Genomic DNA, 19,384 nt, shown 5'->3' with positions numbered 1-19,384 from the left:
GTGCCGCGTTCTATAACCGCTGACGGGATGAAAAGCGAAATATTGCAGCCACTCAACTGCCGGAAGTAGGCAGTCTAACTTCACGCTCTATTGTAACTTCCGGCAATTAGCAAAGTACTCACTCGAAATTCAAGACACCAAACGTGACCCTGTCCGTTCAATCAATTTGTTGTTTCAAATCTTGGAGATGTCACAGTGTTTTCAAATCTGTTTTCAAATCTGTTTGTCTATATAATAAAGTACTTTCCAATAACGCAATAACAAGCAAACAAACACACAATAAAGCGACCACCCCTGAGGAAATCATTTAAAGAACGAATTTTGCGCAGCGTGTGGACTTTATGCGCAACACCGTTTTGTTCACGAAACTTTTGTGTAGTATTGGTTTTTCCCGCTCGGCTTTCGTCTTTCAAAAGACTTCAAAAGTAGCGGACACACAAAACTAGTGTGCAATTACACCACAGAATTTGATTGTCCTACAAAGCCTCGATATCCTCGGATGAATGGAATTTTAAGCCATGTGTCATTAACTATTGATGCTAGTTCAGCCGGAGCGATCAGACGCGAAGTGTAAACAAAAGCGGACGGAGATTAGAGATTTGTTATGAATATTTCGTAGACGATGTTGACATCCAGTCACCGAGATAGCGTGCGCGCGCTTTAAATTACACGGGTCTATGTCTGGAACGCCGTTTCTAAACACTGTCGTGAGGGGATCAGTCGGGTTGTTCTAATTCGACGCTATGCATCAACCGAATTACCACGTTGCCGGCGAATAGCAATCAAAGCCAATAGGAACGGACCAATTGGAAAAAAACATTTTCACGTAATTCCTCGCTTATTAAGGACTACAGCTGGGCTAGAAACATGGCGGATTGGAATAGGGATAAAACAGAATCGTTGGATAAATGTATGTTGGCGATGAAGGAGGATTTGGCTCCGTGGATGTCGCGTATATCTGGCTCGGAGATAACGGTAGAGACGCTAATGGAAGATCTCGACACAGGAGTGGTTTTGTGTAGGCTAGCTAACGTGATTCAGTACACAGGAGAAGAATTCCTTTACCGGCACCCGTTTATTCCTCGTAATACCTTTCCCCCTTGCGGAGTAACGTTCAAAGAGAGAACAGGTTTCCACGGCTCATTTATTGCCAGGGATAATGTGGCGAATTTTATTCGCTGGTGTCGAGAGTTGGGAGTATCGGATGTAATAATGTTTGAGACGGAAGACCTTGTTCTTCACAAGAACGAAAAATCTGTTATTTTAACCCTTATGGAAATGGCGCGCTTGAGCGTAAAATTCGGACTTGAACCGCCGGATTTGGTCCGAATGGAAAACGAGATAGATGAAGAAATAAAACAGCAACCAGAGGAGATTACAGCGGAGCCGGTGATTCGGTTACAGAGAAAGAATAAATCGCACAGCCTAGATGATTTGGTGAGTGAAAGGACGTCTATCGATTAGTTCGAAAATAAAATGTCAATAGATTATCTCGCCCGTGTTGGATGATGAAGTGAAACATACACACGACGAAAAAATCGCGCAGTATGAAATGCTATACCCCCATGGTCGAAGATCTATGCAACATTTGCTATACTACCATTATTCAAATTAGGCACGTCTGACAGATTGATTTTTTTTCCTATTTCAAAGAGTTTTCATTATAGTCATATTGTCTTTTGCTTACTCTCCTTGTTTGCATTACAAAACAAGTAACTACACAGCCAGCCCTTAATGTTTCTGATTTTTCCTTTATATAACTGTGTGCCACACCACCTCGAGCTATTACCAAAAAGAAAACCGACGTAAAGAGTAGTCGATGGCTTTCCAAGGTCCTATCCGTAATATTTCAAGAATCCGTAACATTGTTTTATTTTTCTTGTATTAATACGTTTGTAACTACAGTACGAAAGGATCCGAATCATTCATCCGAAAAAAATAAGCTAACAAACTATATTTACCGAAATAGGAAAGTGATAAAGTGAGTTGTGATCGACGAAATGAAAAGGGCACAGGTTTACATCAGATCATATTTAAATACGCTGTAATCTTGTCATAAAAAATTGAATTACTTTGAAGGTCGAATATTAATTTTACCTCAAGAACGTTGCATGTGTTTTTTGTTTCAAACTTTTCTTTCATTTTTACTGGGGAGTTAAGTAACTGCTGAAGTTGTAGTTTTAAGACCATGATCTTTTTCTGTTTAATCCTTGCAAAAAGTAAGATAAGGTCCTTGCGATTTTAACTGCGAAGGTGAAAATCGTAGCTGAACCGTTTTAAGCTTATTATAGAGAACATGCGCAGGTCCTTAATTTATCGTAACACCAGGCAGGGAGTAACACGCTAATTTTAGCGAGACGTGAATGGGCAAAGTTCCTTTATTTATATCATTTTTCTTTAGGGCTAGAAAAATAGGCGGCTATTGAAAAACTCTGAACCGAAAAAATTCATTAGATATTGGACAAATATACCATATTTCAAGCTGTAAATGGGCTTGACCATTCATACACTTTCTATTGAAAATTCAGAGCATATCTTTCATAATGCGTAACATTGTTGATAATTCCAATCTTTTTTTCAAAGAAACTGAAATGCTTTTGAAAGATCACCATTAAGCTATTTTCGAAATTTCTGATGCTTTCAAGTTGGATGAAATGTGGAATTGAATCCGAAAGTTTGTAGGAAACAGTAATGATTTTATTTTGCTGTCATGTTTTTGTATGTAAATTTGCTTCACTGGAAACCGAGTAATAATAGCTCCTTTTGCCTGATCTGAATGCGAAGGAATAACAACATCCTCATAGTTACGGTAAATTGTCTTAAACAGGAGAAGAAAGAAGAGCCCGGGTACAAATTCTGCGTTTAATGTTTTGTTTCTATGGCGTGTTTGCGGGTCCAAACATCCAATGTTTTTACTGACACTTCACATGATAGCTCTAATGTATTAAAACATCCTCGATAATACAACCATACCTACTTCTTTATAATTCTCAGCAATAACTAATCAATGGGCATTGTGTTTTGTATGACGAGTTATTGCTGAAAAACGGTATTGGAACCGATCTTGGTTTTCTGGATTTCACTGAGGAACAAAATTCTTGCTTGACAGACTACAATGGAATAATCCGCTTCCTCAATCAGTGTTGACATTTAAGGTCGTTAAAATCCGTTTTTGCTAATCCATTGATCCCTTTACAGGTTTTTCAACACCAGTTTTAAACGCAAATTGAATTAGTTAGTCTTGGGGTGCGTCTCTATCATTTGAATTCCGCAGATAACTTGACTGAAATTCGATAGGAATCGCTATTAATTATGGAGTGGGAAAATCATTTTCATAATTTTTCCACTCAAAAACATTTTCTTTCGTTGACAAACACGTTCTTAAATTCTAGATGACCAATTTCGCACTCACTTCATTCTTAACACATGCATCCTTTGTTGTTTACACTGGCTATTGCCTTTATCTTTTGCGAATCTTAAGCTTTTTCATATGCGGTTTTAAGGTCCTTTTGACACACATGTGCCGAAAAACGTGTTACTTTGGAACTCTAGCGAGCGAAAATGAAATTTAATCTGTTTAATTTAGCCAGAACTTCCTCCAAATCATTTTTAACCACTGAAACAGAAACATGAGTTGAAAAAATAGTTTATTTCTTGTGGTAAATTTTCATGCCGAATCGTAAATAGCGTTGCTTGGGAACTTCGTTCCTGACTTGGGTAACTTGTAGAATGAGTTGTCCTGCAGGTGTCTGAGTTGATGTCAATTAACAAACTCTTATGAGTGTTTTTTTTTTTTTTTTTTGCGTGCAGAAAACATCAGGACTATTCCGAAAAAAAATTAAACAATTATAAATGTTTTTAGCAACTAACCAAACAGAATTCATAAAAAAGGAGAAGAACATATTTACGAAAAGTCGCAAAAAAAAATTAAGTCGTTTTAAATCGCTCTCTCTCGTTTTAGGTTACCTATCTAGGAAAGCGGACATTTAAAACTCGCCAGTGTTTTACATGTTTGACATGTTTCATTTTCATAAATTGCTGTTTTTCCAAAGACATATCCTAGTCGAAACAGAAATGAGATGCCTTTCTGTTTTGTAAAGCCTCTTAACTGATAATAACATCTTGAACTTTATTTACTGTGGTAAAGTTCACATTATTTTCACCACATACTGTCAGTCGTGACGAATCCTCATTTTTTTGCGTGAGAATAAAAATTTGCGTCAGAGTAGAGTTTGTACTTCTGTCTATAGAATTTGCACCATCCTGCTGAAAAAAGAAGGGAGACGAAACTTGCTAAATAATCCTGACTTTTTGTGTATTCAAGCTAATTTAACACGTAATTGTCTGTATAACGACGCCGTCGAGTCTCGATCTATTACACACTCAACTACTATCTTTTGATCTATGAGACGAACTAGTAAATGGTTATATATCATCGCAGCTACGATAAGCAAACGCATTTTTTTACATCTAAGCCTAAATGGCGAACGATTTCCTTTTTCTCAACTTTGTTAGTCATGCTAACCTGTGTTAGCTTGCTTTGTTTAATCTTTCAGTAACAGTAAGGTATATTTTGCACACTTGCTAGAAGGGGATAAGAAGCATTAAACTTCACCTGTAAAATCATGTTAGTAGATAAATTGAAACGAGTTGAATCAAGACTTTGCACTTGATATTCCAGAAAAGAAAGAGAGGTTCAAGAGCCTTTGATAAAATGCCAATATTTTGTTCAGCCCTGATCTAAAATCCTTCAGTATAACTTAACGAGAATCGATCAAGCGATCATACTTGTTTATTCTCGCAATATTTATCAGCCATGGATTGATTACCTTTTAATTCAATATCTATTTGCAATTTTAATTTGTTATTTAAATTGTTATATTTAGTCTTGATGGCGTTTTTGTTTTCTGCTTTATAAAAGCATCTCTTGAAGGGAAAATTTGAAGTCTCAATGGCGTTTTTTTTTTCTGCTTTATAAAAGCATCTCCTAGGGCAAATTTGAAGTCTCAGTGGCGTTTTTTTTTCTGCTTTATAAAAGCATCTCGTAGAGCAAATTTGTAGTGTCAATGGCGTTTTTTTTGTCTGCTTTTTAAAAGCGTCTCTTAAAGGGCCGTTGTAGTGTCAATGGCGTTTTTTTTGTCTGCTTTATAAAAGCATCTCTTGAAGGCCAAGTTTGCAGTATTTTTCTGAGGAGATGAGACTGATCCAAACATAGATGCGCAAAGCACAAACATTGTATTTAATTGTCAATTGCACATTTTCACCTATGTTTTCGATTAATTCCCGACAGTGAGAAAAAGTCTCGGTCACGAATGTTGTTGGCGATACATGTTTTATGATATTATATCACTAAATTGCTCTAGTCCCGTCAGTTTAGTTGATAACAAGACCAATGAAAAGTGCCTTTATATGTGCACAAAATTGATGTACTTCGTTTTCGGTCTCTTTTCACTGAACAGGTTTACCAAGTTTTAGAGCAGTGCACATGCCCTGTGCGGTACCCGGTGTTCCGTGTCGGGGAAGGAAAATACAGAGTGGGCGAGGCAAAGTCACTCATATTCGTCAGGGTAAGGAACGACTGGAATATGATCGGCAAACTTTAAAAAAGATTTCGTATATACACATTTAGAGCTGGACTAACCATCATAGCTCAGGCCAGGCCCTACTTTGCGAAGCAGAGACCCTAATTTGGAAAACTGCTAATAGGAATTTCAAGATTTAAAATGTTTCTGTTTTAGTTGAACTTTTTTCTGTCATTGTGTATTCTACCTCATCGAAAAAACATGAGCCACCTGAGTTTCTCAGATCTCAAAAGCAACCCTGGTTCCTGGCGTGTGTCTAATACAACTGAATTTTAAGAGCACGTATTAGTGCTCCGACAGCTAGCCGCTGTTCGAGCGTTGCGATTTTATGTTTTGTCAGGTCATGCGCAAGCACGTGATGGTTCGCGTTGGCGGAGGTTGGGATACACTGGAGAGATATTTCGAGAAACATGATCCATGTAAAATAACAGGTAGGGCGATTAAGAAAAATTGCAATGGAAACAATGTTGGAATATCATTTCGGCTACTTTACGAGTGTCCAGTGGTATCACTCAATAATGAAGAACGAAGAAATACTCAGGAAACACGGCCAAGCTCTGATTCTCCTTTCAAGGAATCTATTTGACACAGGAATTCGATACTGAAGAAATTTCATTTTATTTAAGATCTGATTTTTGGACTCTCCCTTAAATTCCCTTTTGAGTTATCATCTCTGTAAGATCGCGTGGTCTTTATCCCTCAATGCTTTCATCTGTTTCCCGGCCATCGCAGGGTCAGATCAATTGTCCTAAACTGTGTGGAAACTCACGGTCACAAACTGTTCAATTTCCCCGAATAATTTCTTGTTCCCCCTTTTCTTTTACTTTCAAACTATAGAAAGACAGCGGAGAAACTCCGTCAGATCTCCCCGATCGCCGCGTAGTGGAAGCGATGTGATGGGCAGATCGCCAAGCTCGATGAGTTTATCCAGTTCAGACAGCCACGATTCGTGTGGCCTGCCTGTGTCCCACGGACGCGCCCAGTCATGGAGTTCTCCCCAGAATTCTTCCTCACAGGTTTGTCTCGAAAATCATCAGTAAAGTTTTACTCGTTGTACAGTATTACAAGCGCCTGAGGTGAAGCTCAACAGACCATCGTCGTACTTTGAGCTGACTTAAAGAAAACGGAGAGGAAAGACCACCAGCGAATCCAATTTTGCAAGCTGAAGTTGGGTTGGATCTCAGGGTCGATCCATCCAATTGTAAATTTTCTTCACACATGCTTTCGGTTTGAATTCTTCCATGGTTAGATCTCAAACTTATATTCTTTTCGCAGTAGAGGCCTATATCATAGATATGGTAGCTGAGATTACATCCAAGGAATGGGGAGGAGAACGGGGGAAACTGGTGCTAAAACGAAATAGAGGCCTAGCTTCTCGCTTGTAAATCATGGATTTTGGTCTCACCTTGGCTGTACGGCGATAATTAGGGCGCTTTGGCGTTTTTTTTAAGAGCGTGCGATAGCGTTCGATTCCGATTAAGACCTATTCATGCTTGTACACTGAGTAGTTAAACAAAAATAAGGAAACTTTGGTGCCCAGTGAGTGTCTTGATACCGTGATGAATATGATAAAATCTCCTTTCTTTTGTTTAATGGTAAATCATAAACTAGTAAATGATGAGATCAAAGACCTTAAAACCGTTCATAAAAAACGAAGAAATGATGGTAGTCATCAACTCGAAGGCACTCGGAAGGGAAATACAAGCCAATTGCTTCTATCATAAATATATAGTTAAAATTAACACTAGGTTAGCGTAGTGGGTCTCCGTGGCGCAATCGGTTAGCGCGTTCGGCTGTTAACCGAAAGGTTGGTGGTTCAAGCCCACCCGGGGACGGCCTCTTTTTTTCCTCCTTTTTTTTTTTCCTTAAGACTTCTTTATTTTTTTTTTTCCCTTTTTTTTTTTTTTTAAATCTGTTCTCAGATGGCGATGGAATGTCAATAGTTAAACTTGTTTTTCAATCTTAATTTGATATCTTTTGCTGAAGGGAGAAAAAAAAAATTTCACGGTCGCTTATATAGCGCTTGGCGCCGGTGCATTAAAATTCCCATATTGTGATGGAAAAATTAATAATAGTATCTAAGAATGACAAAAAATCTTATTAACCGTCATTCTCTGAGCTTTGGAAAGGGTATTCCAACGACGCGGTAATGAATTTACGGCTGTGCAAGTCGTTACAGTTTTTGGATCGCGATCGTAGAAACAAAATCTGGAATGTCTTGTGCAAAAATTCCACTGAAATAACCTGTTTCTCTTAAAAATGTATTCGAGCAATTCTATATCGTACTCTTAGATGACAGAGCATTTTAAACGGAAAAAGTTTGGCTCTTCGGGCAATCAAGGGTAATAATTTATTTAAAATGCTATATATATAATAATTAACTCCGTAAGGTAGCGGTTGGCCCTGTGGCCCAATGGATAAGGCATCTGACTACGAATCAGGGGATTCCAGGTTCGAGTCCTGGCAGGGTCGATTTTTCGTAATTATCTACAGCTCTATTTATTTTGTTTCTGAGCTCCATCTTGAGAAATTTTATTTTGTTTCTCTGCTTGAACGCAAAAAAATTGCATCAGAAGAGGCAAGAAATTTCCTTTTTTCTGTACGAATCGACTTCTAGCGTCCACGTGGGTTGAACTACATCATATCGGTTGAACTACAACATTCCGTGAGTTTGAAATATGATTTCAGTAGCGAAGCCATTCGCATGATTTTATGTCAATGTCCTCGTGTTAGTAGACGTGGGGGTGTGGGAAAAAAATCCTTACTTCTCAACTCTCAAATTAAAGAAATCTCGATTTGGCGGCGATGTAAATAGTACTGAAGATTGTAAACATCAAAAGGATAAGTTTTAACAAATGATAAGAACTTTATGAGCATATTTCATATCCATCCATGTACAAATAACGCAAAACGCAATGAAATAATATTTCCTACAGATCATTTTACTACGAGGTTCTAAGATGCGATCATATTCTATAGCTAAGATTGTTTCCATTTGAAAATCTAATGCTTGAAAATCGTTCAAAAGCTGTCCCTAGAAGGTGAGAATGTAACGTGACCTATTATAAAAAAAAAAAAAACAAACTCTCCGATGGCTTGCGATGAAACATCGAATAAAAAGGGAGGCGGGACAAAATCAGACAAACTCCAGCAGCTTTTATATAAAATCCTTTAAGACTTTGTTTGCGTTCAGAAATGGCGCTCCAGAATCTAGAGCCTTTGACAATCACATGAACAGATCTCAAACTAATAAGGATTTAAGTGTCCATAGCCGTGTGATCACTACTGCATAGCTTCTCTGTGAGGTTTCGAAAGAACATTCGACATTCAATAATTTAAGAACCCTCGCAAATAAGCTTTCGAACAAGAATAATAAACCCTATGCCAGCGTCATTTCCTGGCTACGAATACAACTTTCATTTGCCATATTAAGAACTGTACACAGATGCGTAAGAGGTTCTAGAGTTCCGTTTAAATCACGCAAGGTCGCAGAAGACTTCACCCTAGCTGTAGCTGGTCTATATCTGCACTCATAATTTTTAGGTCTTTATTATCTTAATAGTTTTTCCTATTTAGTAATGCTAAATTTTTTCTTTTCTCATATATTGTAATCAGTCCTCTATTGTGAACATTAAAATTAATTATTTTAAAAATTTGTAAATAATTAGATATATGGTTTAAAATTGTAAATAATTGCTATCACTATTATTAAACGAAGCGGGCTAATTTTTATCATAATTTTTGTAAATACTTTCAGTGCTTATAATGATAATAGTAATAACATTTATTTTCTTGTCATTATATTATTCGTGATTATAATATATTATTATTGCTTTTGTTTCACGAGAATCTTCCTTGAATTTTGAGCAATCATCAATTTAAGCCCCAATGGCCATTGAAAGGGAAGATTGCTCCTATTAGGTACAGATAGCATCTTAAAGGTGATTCCTCAGATATTGCAGTTAAAGAAAATACAAGTCAATGTGCTTGTTCAAGAGCAAAAAACCATCGTAACTGTTTGCCTCGTCCACTGATTGAGAAACAATACCATTTTCTCGGAATGCCGCGCATATTCGCCTGAAAACGTGATTTTCATGGAAAGTACAGGATGCGCAGTGCAATACTGAGGAGGCACCTTAAATTTGTATGATGCGTAACGGCGTTGAGGTTCTTACCAAGGCTGTGATTTATTAACAGCTCAAGAGTCCACGAGACCCCATGAGACACATTGCCAGTAGGTCTCCCTCCAGAAGCCCTTCACCTTCAAGTTCTCCAAGGCTACAGCCGCGTCAAAGACGAGGCACAATATCACGTGACACACCGCCGAGAACTATCGATACACAGGCCCGTGGGCGGCTGACAAGAAAAAGCAAAAGCATGCAAGAATTAAGCCTTAGTCCTTCTTATTACAAACCAACTTCGTCATCTATTCGAAGGCAGAGTGTAACAGCAAGTGACAACGCATTCAAGGGGGCAAGTGCTTCTGAACAATCTCGCAGAAAAAGTGTTACGACCACTTCCCGAAAATCATCCATTGCCGGGGCACAAGGTGAATCTCCTAGTACCAGAAGTCGCCTTAGCCAGAGTGGCCCCGTTGGCTCTCAAAGGCCGAGGTCTGCTGGGGTGGGAGTGTCTAGGAGCGCCTCCTTCGGCTCCACACCGCGCACCTTGATACCTGTAATGGAACCTCGCTCTAAAACTATGGTTAGCTCACAGCCAGCGAGAGAAACACAGCGACGGGGGTCCTCTGCCGTAATTGGGAAAGCTGAGAATAGGGGTGAGTTAATGTTTTGAAGTATGGGGAATGAAAACATGCTTAATAGGTTTCTCTCCTCACGCAGTTATTGGTCTCACACATTGAGATCAAAAAAGGTCGCTTAGAGAAAGGTTCCTGATTCCCAGATAACTCACATTGCTACTTTCATTACACAGAGGAAACACGAAAGAGGGAGCCTAGTGCCAAGCGCCGATCATCTTCAGTTGCAACCGATGGAAAGGCTCGGTCACCTAGCTCACCTAAGCTTCCTCAGGGGTCAGTAGAAGAAAAACAGGAGAGGACTAGGAAGCTTAGTGTGACGAAGATACCCAGCTCCCAGCACAAACCAGATCAACAGGCCACCAGGAAAATATCGACAGGAAGTACACATAGGACTTTACCATCCACACCAAGAGAAAGGAAGCCTTCAACGGGGCGCGAGAGTGGCCTTCAAACTAATGGCATTAGAGCGAATCCAAAAGGTGGGCAGGTGAAAGACAAAGGAAAACTTCACTCAACATCGCCTTCTCCTCGAAAGAAGCTTACAAATGCACCAGCCATTAAAGATTATAAAGACGGAAGGGCGACGAAAAAGATCACGGAAAGGAAACGAGAGGATAAAAAGGAAAGGGAAGTTGAAGATGCACGAGATGAGAACGATGGAATTAAGGACGACCAGCTGAGTATTACAGTATTTAAGGGTAACGCCCTAGTTGTTAATAATGGTGAACTAGATGGACAAGGTGATAATTCCAATGAAAATTTCGAGGCGATCGATGAAAGTTCTCTTTCAATCGATATCTCTTCGCAGGATGAAAGGTCTCCTGAAAAGCCTTCCATGAATGGAAGACGGAAAATTTCGGAATGTTCTTTCGAGACCGACAGTGATGTCGCTAGTGATCTTTTAAGCGACTTGACAGACGCTGATTACGATCTGAGGAGTCAGCGGTACTCAGGTCTCTCTGAAGCGTCAAGTGACCTCTCATTTGGGGCTAGTCCTACCTCGAAATTATTTCACTCTGTAGACCTGGAACGAAATACGGTAGAAACCACTATGGAGCCACAGAACACGCGCTTAGGAAGCTCGCAGCAATCACTGAGAGACTGTCTGTTGAATTTGAATCTGGAAGGCTCGGTGACTCCCACAATGAAAAGGCGCATTTTTGAGGTTGCTTCTGCAAAAAATGCCAACGAAAAGCCTCCAGACAAAGTGGAAGAACCGTTGTCAAAACCTCAGGACAAAGCCATGTTCTTTGATGTTGAGAAATCACGCAATGACCGGTCTCCAGATGAAGAAGACTCGACTAGTGGATCTCCAAGACGGTGGTCACTTGTCCAGTCCCTTATAAGTAGTATTGAAAAACGAGGTTGTGACAAAAATAATTCTCCCAGAGGTAAAAGAAGTTTTGTAGCGGCTGGCAAAACTTCTTACGTCATCAGTGCTGGCAAACACAAACTAGACGAATCAAAGGTCGACGTGCAGACGGACATGAGCAATTGCCAGGTCCCTCTTGCTAGACCCCCATCATCTGACGAGCTTATCAAGGTAATTAACAATCAAGTTGTTGATTCAGTCACCGAGTTTATGATATCCCTGAACTGCTGTAGACCTTCTATGTTATAAAGGAGGTCATGATTTTCTACAAGAAAATGGGTCAGCCTAGGACAGCTGGTTGTTGTGTACATTTTTACTCCTTTCAATATTCTGGATCTTTGATCGTACCCTTTGCTGCCGCTTTTAGCGGAAGCAAAAAGCAAGGAAAATATTTTCGTACAGTCCAGAAACATTGGGAGAAGAATAATTCATTTCCTCATGATCAGCTCTACCAATTTATTGCGCCTGCATTTGTGGTTAAACAAAGTTTTGTTTTAAACATCGGTTAAACAAAGTTTTGTTTTGAGCATCAATTAATATCTAATCTTGTTACAAAACTGTTATTATAGGGCGGTTCTACTGGAAAAGATGAAATAGAAACTGAAAATTGCATCCCCACACCTGATGGGGAAAACATTTCTCCCCGTGATCCACTAGTGTATGACGTCAACAAAAATTTCTCGAACTCAAACTCCCACGGAAGCAAGAACATCTTTACAAATCCAGGACAGATTCCGAGAGAGAAACCATTCGAGAATTTCAGTGTCAAAACGAGAAAGTCGTCATCGACATCATCGTCGCGGGAGAAGAGAGGAAAGGATAAAGAGATGGATACGTTTCCACGACCTCAGCGTCAGTTTACTCTCGAGGAAATGATCGCAGATATGCTTCCCGCTGACGGAGAGACAAAGGAGGCTGGGGACCAGCGTGTGTTGTCACCTGAGCCCCAGTTTCAAGCTTGGTTATAGCTATGTTTACTATAAAGTTATTTCCAAAAGGATCTTTTCAACAGGTGGTGGGCCAAAGCTTACTTTTAAAACTATTTGGTACAGATGCTGTTGGCTTTGCGCACACAACTGTAAGCCTGACAATACCAAGAAATTCTCGTTTTCTTTTTTCGTGAGGAATGAGGGAACGGAAGAGTTTTAGTCTCTTCTTGTCAGTTTCTAATCTTGTCTGAATTTGCATGAATTGCCCATTATTATTCTCTAGGTTTGGGAAAGGCTTGAGATCTTAATTTTAAAGGCATAAGCAGAGGTGTGGGTCCTCTATAAGCTGCTTCGTATGGTAATTTAGGAACAAGACAGTATTTTTATCATCATAGATTATTTCTTGGCCATAGCAGAGACTCACCCCCTCCCCCCACTTACCTAGCCGCGCCTTCAGAGTACCCTAGTAAAAAAAACTGGCGACTAAAGTAATTTTCGGCATTCAGAGAAAATGTACGATTCAACTCCGAACTTTTTTGAACGAATTCAACATTGCATCATGCTAATAATTTGTTTTAATAATCAAAAAACAAGTTCACAATTTAACTGGCAAAAGGCAAATAAGTTATTATTATAACTGGCCGTGGAAAATACGACATATGAAATATTTTTATTTTTTAAATTGCTGATAGCTGGAGGTAACAAATGTTTAAGGGTTTTACAAAAGTTTATAATTTTTATCTTATTTCTATTTTTAAAGAGTGTATTGCGCTTATTGCAGTCTAATCTAATTGACGTTGAAAATAGGAAGTTGCGTTTATTTATTTATTATGGGGATATATCGTTTGGTTTTAAGAATTTGACTAATGGCTGATGTCATTCACATCCTTGCATGCATTTGATGTGTATAAACTCTTAGTGGTTTTTTTTTTTCTTTGCTCCCAGAAGATTTCTCGAACCTGTTCCTGAAAATACTAATGCACAAATTAAAATGGCTTCATAGTGTCAACTTCCTTATCTAAGTTTGTATTCTACTCCACCTCTTTTAATTCCTGAGGGCTTGGGATGATCACTCAAGTGTTTTGTTGATATTAAGTAACATTTCATTGTTAAGAATCATCTTTTTTTCATACCAAAATAGGGGGCGGGGGGGAGGGGGCGGAGGGGAAGGGGGAGGGGGCGGAGGGGAAGGGGGAGGGGGCAGAGGGGAAGGGGGAGGGGGCGGAGGGGAAGGGGCAGTGGGGAAGGGGGAGGGGGCGGAGGGGAAGGTGGCGTGGGATCACAGGCACTGACACCTCTCCTTCTTGTTAGATTTCCCTTTCAACCGTCTGTGAAGACATTCATTGACCGCTGATAGTTGTTATCCTCGTCTACATTATGATGCATTTTAGAATGGGGAGACTTTGAACAGTAGGTTGCTCTCTTTGAGTGAAGTGCTGAGGCGCCGCATACCATTGAAAAGCTATATATTTCTCCTATAACAGACTGCGGGGGAAAGATAGCAATTTCCTTAAGGTTTTTACGCTCATCGAAAAGTCTTGTGGATAAGAAAACGAGATGCGCTTTGATCATCTTTTTCCAACCAAGAACAAGTGTATTTTTCAATTGCTCTATACTGGAGAAATATTCTTTTTATTATGTTAATAGAGGGAAATGTGTCAGTTTTAATGCAGCTGCAACGAACGATTAGAGCAAATACAGCGCACATAACATGTACACACATTTAAGAGTACTATTGCAAGTCAGCATTGGATGGCGCATTACGTCCAACGATAGTATGATTGCAGGACTGTTTAACTTGGCACTGATTGTATCACAATGGCCATTTTACCAAGTTAGAGATTTTTAATAGCAAGCTTCTCTCCAGATTGAACATATCCAAACCAATGATAAATTATTCTCAAACTTTCACATCTATAACACCATGAAATTAACATCACTAAAAGGCCATACCAGAGTCTCACTGAAAATCGCTGCAGAAATAAGATGGACGTCACTCTGCACTTCAATTAAATAGTGAAAAAGCATCTTGATAAACAGCTAAATCAAGCAAAGAATAAAGTTATTTTCCCGTCAGTCTATAAATTTGTCTACGAGTAAATTCTCAATTTTCATAAAAAAAAAACTATGAAAAAAGAATTGAGTTTTCTTTTATCGCCCAAAACTTTGTTTCTCATTGATTAGTACTGATTTTTTGTTGCAAAATTGTTCCGTTTCGGTTGATCCTTCTAAAGCTGTCGTTGAACTTGTTCCTCCGCTGATCGCCATACTCACTTGGTCAAAATATCCCGTCCCCACCTCTCTTTGATGTTTATGTGCTGTGAAGCCGAATTGCGCTTGCGCAAACTCGTCTTCTTGAATCTTGGTGTAGGCAGACATGCCGTGATCTCTGTAGTCACGTGCTAACTTGAACATAGCGTGATTAAGCGAGTGGAAACCGGCTAAGGTAATAAACTGATATCTGTAGCCCATTTTACCGAGTTCTTTCTGAAACTCAGCTATCTCTTTATCGCTGAGGTTGGCTTTCCAGTTGAAGGAAGGCGAGCAGTTGTATGCGAGTGGTTTTCCTGGAAACATGGAATGGATTGCATCAGAGAACATGTGTGCCTCGTCCAAGTTAGGTTTACCTGTCTCACACCAAATCACATCACAATATGGAGCATAACTCAGTCCACGAGCAATGGCCTGCTGTAAGCCAGCGGTTGATCGATAGAATCCCTCGGCTGTTCTTTCGCTAGTCAAGAATGGCTGGTCACGTGGGTCGATATCTGACGTCACAAGCGCTGCTGACTCGGCATCTGTTCGTCCAATGATAACAGTGGGAACACCCATAACGTCAGTAGCAAGGCGAGCAGCGTTTAAGACTTTGATAAACTGTTGTGTCGGTAGAAGAACCTTTCCTCCCATGTGGCCGCATTTCTTCTCTGATGCCAGCTGATCTTCAAAATGGACGCCTGCAGCACCGGCTGTAATCTGTTGTCAAAAACAGACTCATCACTCCAGTGAAATAGAACTAGCAATCATATCTCTGCGGCTTAGCTATGTTTAAACCAAAGGCGTGTCACATTTGAAATTCCCTGCTTGACAATAAATACAAGTGCTAGAATTACACAAGCGAAAGTAAAAGAGTGTGAAAATGTCTCGGAATAAAGTGGAGGAGAACGAATTATTTCGTAGCCCCTTTTCACTGGATTGGTTTGCTTCCTGTCAAAATAAGCTCTTCATTCGCAATTGAACTTATCGATATACTGAGTAAATTAGCCTCAAGATGAAAAGAAAAATATTTTAACAAAGGTTCTCTTTTTATCAAATCCAGCTAAAGCACACTTACCATAGATTTCGTGATTTCGAAGGCATTCAACGGGCCACCAAATCCAGCCTCGCAATCAGCCACAATTGGCAAAAAGAAATCAATGTGATGATCTTTTCCTTCCATGTGTGCAATCTGATCTGCTCTGATGAAGGCGTTGTTGATTCGTTCAACAAGCTTTGCTGCTGAGTTTACGGGGTACAAACTCTGATCGGGATAGGTTTGACTCGCCATGTTACTGTCTGCAGCTACCTGCCAGCCACTCAGGTAAATGGATTGTAAACCGGCTTTAGCCATTTGAACTGCTTGACCACCTGAAGGGAAACAGCTATTACAATTTTTCTGCTGGGATTGATCTCCAATAACATACAAAGACAAATTGGTTAAGCAATTTAAGATTCCCGAGAAAAAAATTAATTTTATGAGCTTCATGATTGGACACGCTTACCAAGCAAATAAAAGTATTTTTGCAAAATTTGAAGGATCTTTTAAAGTTTATTAAGAAGTGGTTAATTTCCTAGAGTTGTGTCGGTATAAAAACAGCCTTAAATCCTCTATTGATATTTTTCAAAAAACGTTTTCGTAAGTTAGAAACCAGGATGTTTCTTTTTTTCTTACAAAGGTTATCTTCATATCACGCCCACATGGGTATTGACTCATCCAAGGCAAGAAACGAATGGATATTTCAAACTGTCGCACGTATTCCATATCATAAGCATTCCTAAATCTTTTAATTAAGGGGGGGGGGGGTAAGTTTCTAAAGACTGTGGTGCAGCGTCGGTCAGGGAATATAACAAGGTAATTTTTCTTTTATCAACTGAGTTGATAAACAAATGTAAATTGGCCACCGTTAAGAGTTCAAAGCTGACGTTTCGAGCGTAATGTATGGCGAAAAGCAGTTTCGATGTTCAATAAACGATTTTTGGGAGAGATCAACGCTTTTTCGCCGCAATTTTATCATAGATGGATTAATATAATTTTAATAAAAGGTAGGTGTAAGTTTTGGTGGGAATTACCCCGTAATATGTGATAAAATATACACGAAAACTTCTCTCCTTGCGTAAGGTCTATTACCGGTAAAATAGCCATCGCCTAATGGTCTCGACGTATTACAATAAATCTCTAGGAAACAACTCATTTAATTCTTATCAGTTATATTTATGTATGTAGAGCCTGTCTCCATATTTGTCGACGCATTAAATAAACAACTTATGACGTCTGAAAATATACCGGTCCCCCTCAAGGGAGAGAAGTTGTTGTTAGCGTGATCAGCAGAAATGTTTTTTAGCCGAGCTACTACTCATCATCGCAGAAGAAAAGGTTTAGTTTTAAGCCGATTATCAACGCTGGTTCGTTCTCATAGCCGGATTACAATAAATAAGCAATGTAGGTGTTAAATCACTTTAATGTATCACGGTAATATTTAATGCTCAAGCACACCATTTCAACTGAATCTTGTGCTGTTTCGAGGTGGCTGTTTCAGCGCTCCTTTGTAATACAAAGCCAATAAAATAGCTAGAGGTACACTTAACACGGTTAAATAAAACTGAAAAGGCTTTAATGAATTATTTCTTGGCGATTCATACGCGACTCATCATGGGTCGCGTAAGGAGCGATGCGCATCTGAATGTATGTCTACAGTTTCTGCCGGCTTCCTGTGATCTTGCCTTTCCAGACAGATCCTCTAAGGAGTTCGAGGGAAAAAGTGGCAGCTCAAAAACGTTTGGATTTTGCCCAAATAAACTATCGCTTGACCCAGGGGTTCCTCGTGTTTTTCATCACTTATTATATCCTTTCAAAGAGCAACAGCTCGGTTAAAAAACATTTCCATCACGCTGACGACGACTTCTCTCCTTTGAGGAGGTATATTTTCAGACGTCGTAAGTTGTTTATTTGATACGTCGACAAATATGGAGACAGGCTCTATATACATAAGTACAACTGGTAAATGGGTTGCTTCCTAGAGATTTATGGCTAATATTGTAATACGTCGAGACCATTACGCGACGACTATTTCACAATAGACCTTACGCAAGGAGAGAAGTTTATCGGTATATTTTATAACACATTTCGGGGTAATTCCACCAAAACTTACACCTCAGTACCTTTTATCAAAATTATCTTAATCCATCTATGATAAAACTGCGGCGAAAAAGCGTTGATCTCTCTCAAAAATTGTTGTTTTTGAACATCGAAACTGTCTTTCGCCATATCTTTCTTTTTTGCGGGCTGCAATGTTTGCCCCGTGGCGATCACAGAAATCTTTGCGCAAGCGCAAGGATCCTGTTTTTGGCAACTCATTCATTGTGGGTTGTGTGTGCGTTTATATGTAGAAAATGGAGCTACGCTATTGGTGGGAACATGGTAACGAGAAAAACTAGCTAAGAGCAAATGATTGAATGAGACACGTTCGTTCATACCGAGGGGATTAAGAGTGCCGATTTGAAAGATCAATTTTTGTTTTAGAGTTTTGTAGGTACACATTACTGAAATAGGAAGACGACTCGGTGACCGATTCAGAGAACACCTTCGCGACGTAGAGAGGAACGACTAGGACGCATCCAAACCAGCTGCTAATCTGCCTAATCATTCTAAACAGCATATGGCAGTCTGCGGCCTTTCCTTACATCTAGGCAGTTCGGTAAGCCACAAAACTCTAAAACAAAAAATCATTTTTCAAATACATACATACATATTGTACATACTTTATTTGAGTAGGTTAAAATAGGGCAGCCAAAGGCTGATGTGACACTCTTAATCCCCAAACGAACGCTTTTCATTCAATTAATTTGTTCTTGTTTTTCTCGTTACCATGTGACCACCAAGCATAGCTCTATTTTCTGCAGATAAACACATACGCAACCCACAATTCCTCCTTCGCTCTGACGAAAGGCTAGCGCTCGAAACGTCAGTTTTGAAACTCTTTCTGGTGGCCAATTTTTCATCATCAACCCAACTGATAAAACCAAAATTATCTGTTAATTACCCTCCAAGAAGGAAGGAAATATATTTATCATAACATGCTTTACTCCGACTGACCCTACCTGTCATAGCGCCAAGAGCGTTTACGTACGAGCCCTCTCCTCGATAAATCATTTCCCAAAGCCGATCAGCTCCTCGCCTCGCCAAAGTGTACTCTACTTTTATAGTCCCACGGAGTTTCTCTACAACTTCTGGTCCATAGTCTCGTAGAGCTGATACGATATGATATTTTTTTCGGGTGCTAAGTCTCGGAAATAACCTTCTGTTTAACTTGTTGACAGCCAACGGTTGCCTCAAAAACTGCATACTGCGATCGCGAACTAAGTAACCAATTCCAGTAAAGTCACTGTTTGTACTTAATGTTAAGTGGTCCTTTTCATATTTATAGCAGTTAGCTGCGTTCATTTACATTACAGGCCAAGGTCACGAAACAGGATGTCAGAACCGCAA

General features: G+C 39.5%; 2 protein-coding genes and 2 non-coding genes across 4 annotated transcripts; 3 read left to right on the top strand and 1 right to left on the bottom strand.

The window, feature by feature from the left end:
* The first annotated feature begins 381 nt into the window (after nucleotides 1-381).
* LOC111331312 (uncharacterized) lies at nucleotides 382-13,657 on the top strand. The gene is made up of 7 exons (XM_022936397.2): nucleotides 382-1,437; nucleotides 5,460-5,567; nucleotides 5,923-6,013; nucleotides 6,420-6,598; nucleotides 9,780-10,359; nucleotides 10,515-11,884; nucleotides 12,283-13,657. The coding sequence occupies exons 1-7, from the start codon at nucleotides 868-870 to the stop codon at nucleotides 12,679-12,681; spliced, it is 3,297 nt and encodes a 1,098-aa protein (XP_022792132.1). The 5' UTR covers nucleotides 382-867; the 3' UTR covers nucleotides 12,682-13,657.
* Trnan-guu (transfer RNA asparagine (anticodon GUU)) lies at nucleotides 7,344-7,417 on the top strand. Its single transcript has one exon. It is a non-coding gene; the product is annotated as a tRNA-Asn (tRNA).
* On the top strand, nucleotides 7,982-8,054 carry Trnar-acg (transfer RNA arginine (anticodon ACG)). Its single transcript has one exon. It is a non-coding gene; the product is annotated as a tRNA-Arg (tRNA).
* Nucleotides 13,658-14,420: 763 nt separating the features above from the next.
* LOC111331283 (uncharacterized) lies at nucleotides 14,421-19,287 on the bottom strand. Its single transcript, XM_022936355.2, has 3 exons — nucleotides 18,997-19,287; nucleotides 15,974-16,266; nucleotides 14,421-15,615 (listed from the first exon to the last, which is right to left on the bottom strand). The coding sequence occupies exons 1-3, from the start codon at nucleotides 19,238-19,240 to the stop codon at nucleotides 14,794-14,796; spliced, it is 1,359 nt and encodes a 452-aa protein (XP_022792090.2). The 5' UTR covers nucleotides 19,241-19,287; the 3' UTR covers nucleotides 14,421-14,793.
* Nucleotides 19,288-19,384: the final 97 nt, after the last annotated feature.

Source organism: Stylophora pistillata, chromosome 13, assembly GCF_964205215.1.
Source record: "Stylophora pistillata chromosome 13, jaStyPist1.2, whole genome shotgun sequence".
Lineage (NCBI taxonomy): Eukaryota > Metazoa > Cnidaria > Anthozoa > Scleractinia > Pocilloporidae > Stylophora > Stylophora pistillata.
This window is presented reverse-complemented; position numbering and strand designations above follow the sequence as displayed.

What these genes read in the sequence shown, in the direction of transcription:
- LOC111331312 (XM_022936397.2), top strand. Translation starts at nt 868, where the DNA reads ATGGCGGATTGGAATAGGGATAAAACAGAATCGTTGGATAAATGTATG. An exon ending in TGATCCATGTAAAATAACAG is followed by an intron (nt 6,014 to 6,419) that starts GTAGGGCGATTA and finishes TTCAAACTATAG; the next exon opens with AAAGACAGCGGAGAAACTCC. An exon ending in TGGGAAAGCTGAGAATAGGG is followed by an intron (nt 10,360 to 10,514) that starts GTGAGTTAATGT and finishes TTCATTACACAG; the next exon opens with AGGAAACACGAAAGAGGGAG.
- LOC111331283 (XM_022936355.2), bottom strand. Translation starts at nt 19,240, where the DNA reads ATGCAGTTTTTGAGGCAACCGTTGGCTGTCAACAAGTTAAACAGAAGG. An exon ending in CGCTCTTGGCGCTATGACAG is followed by an intron (nt 16,267 to 18,996) that starts GTAGGGTCAGTC and finishes GTTTCCCTTCAG; the next exon opens with GTGGTCAAGCAGTTCAAATG. An exon ending in TCGAAATCACGAAATCTATG is followed by an intron (nt 15,616 to 15,973) that starts GTAAGTGTGCTT and finishes TTTTGACAACAG; the next exon opens with ATTACAGCCGGTGCTGCAGG.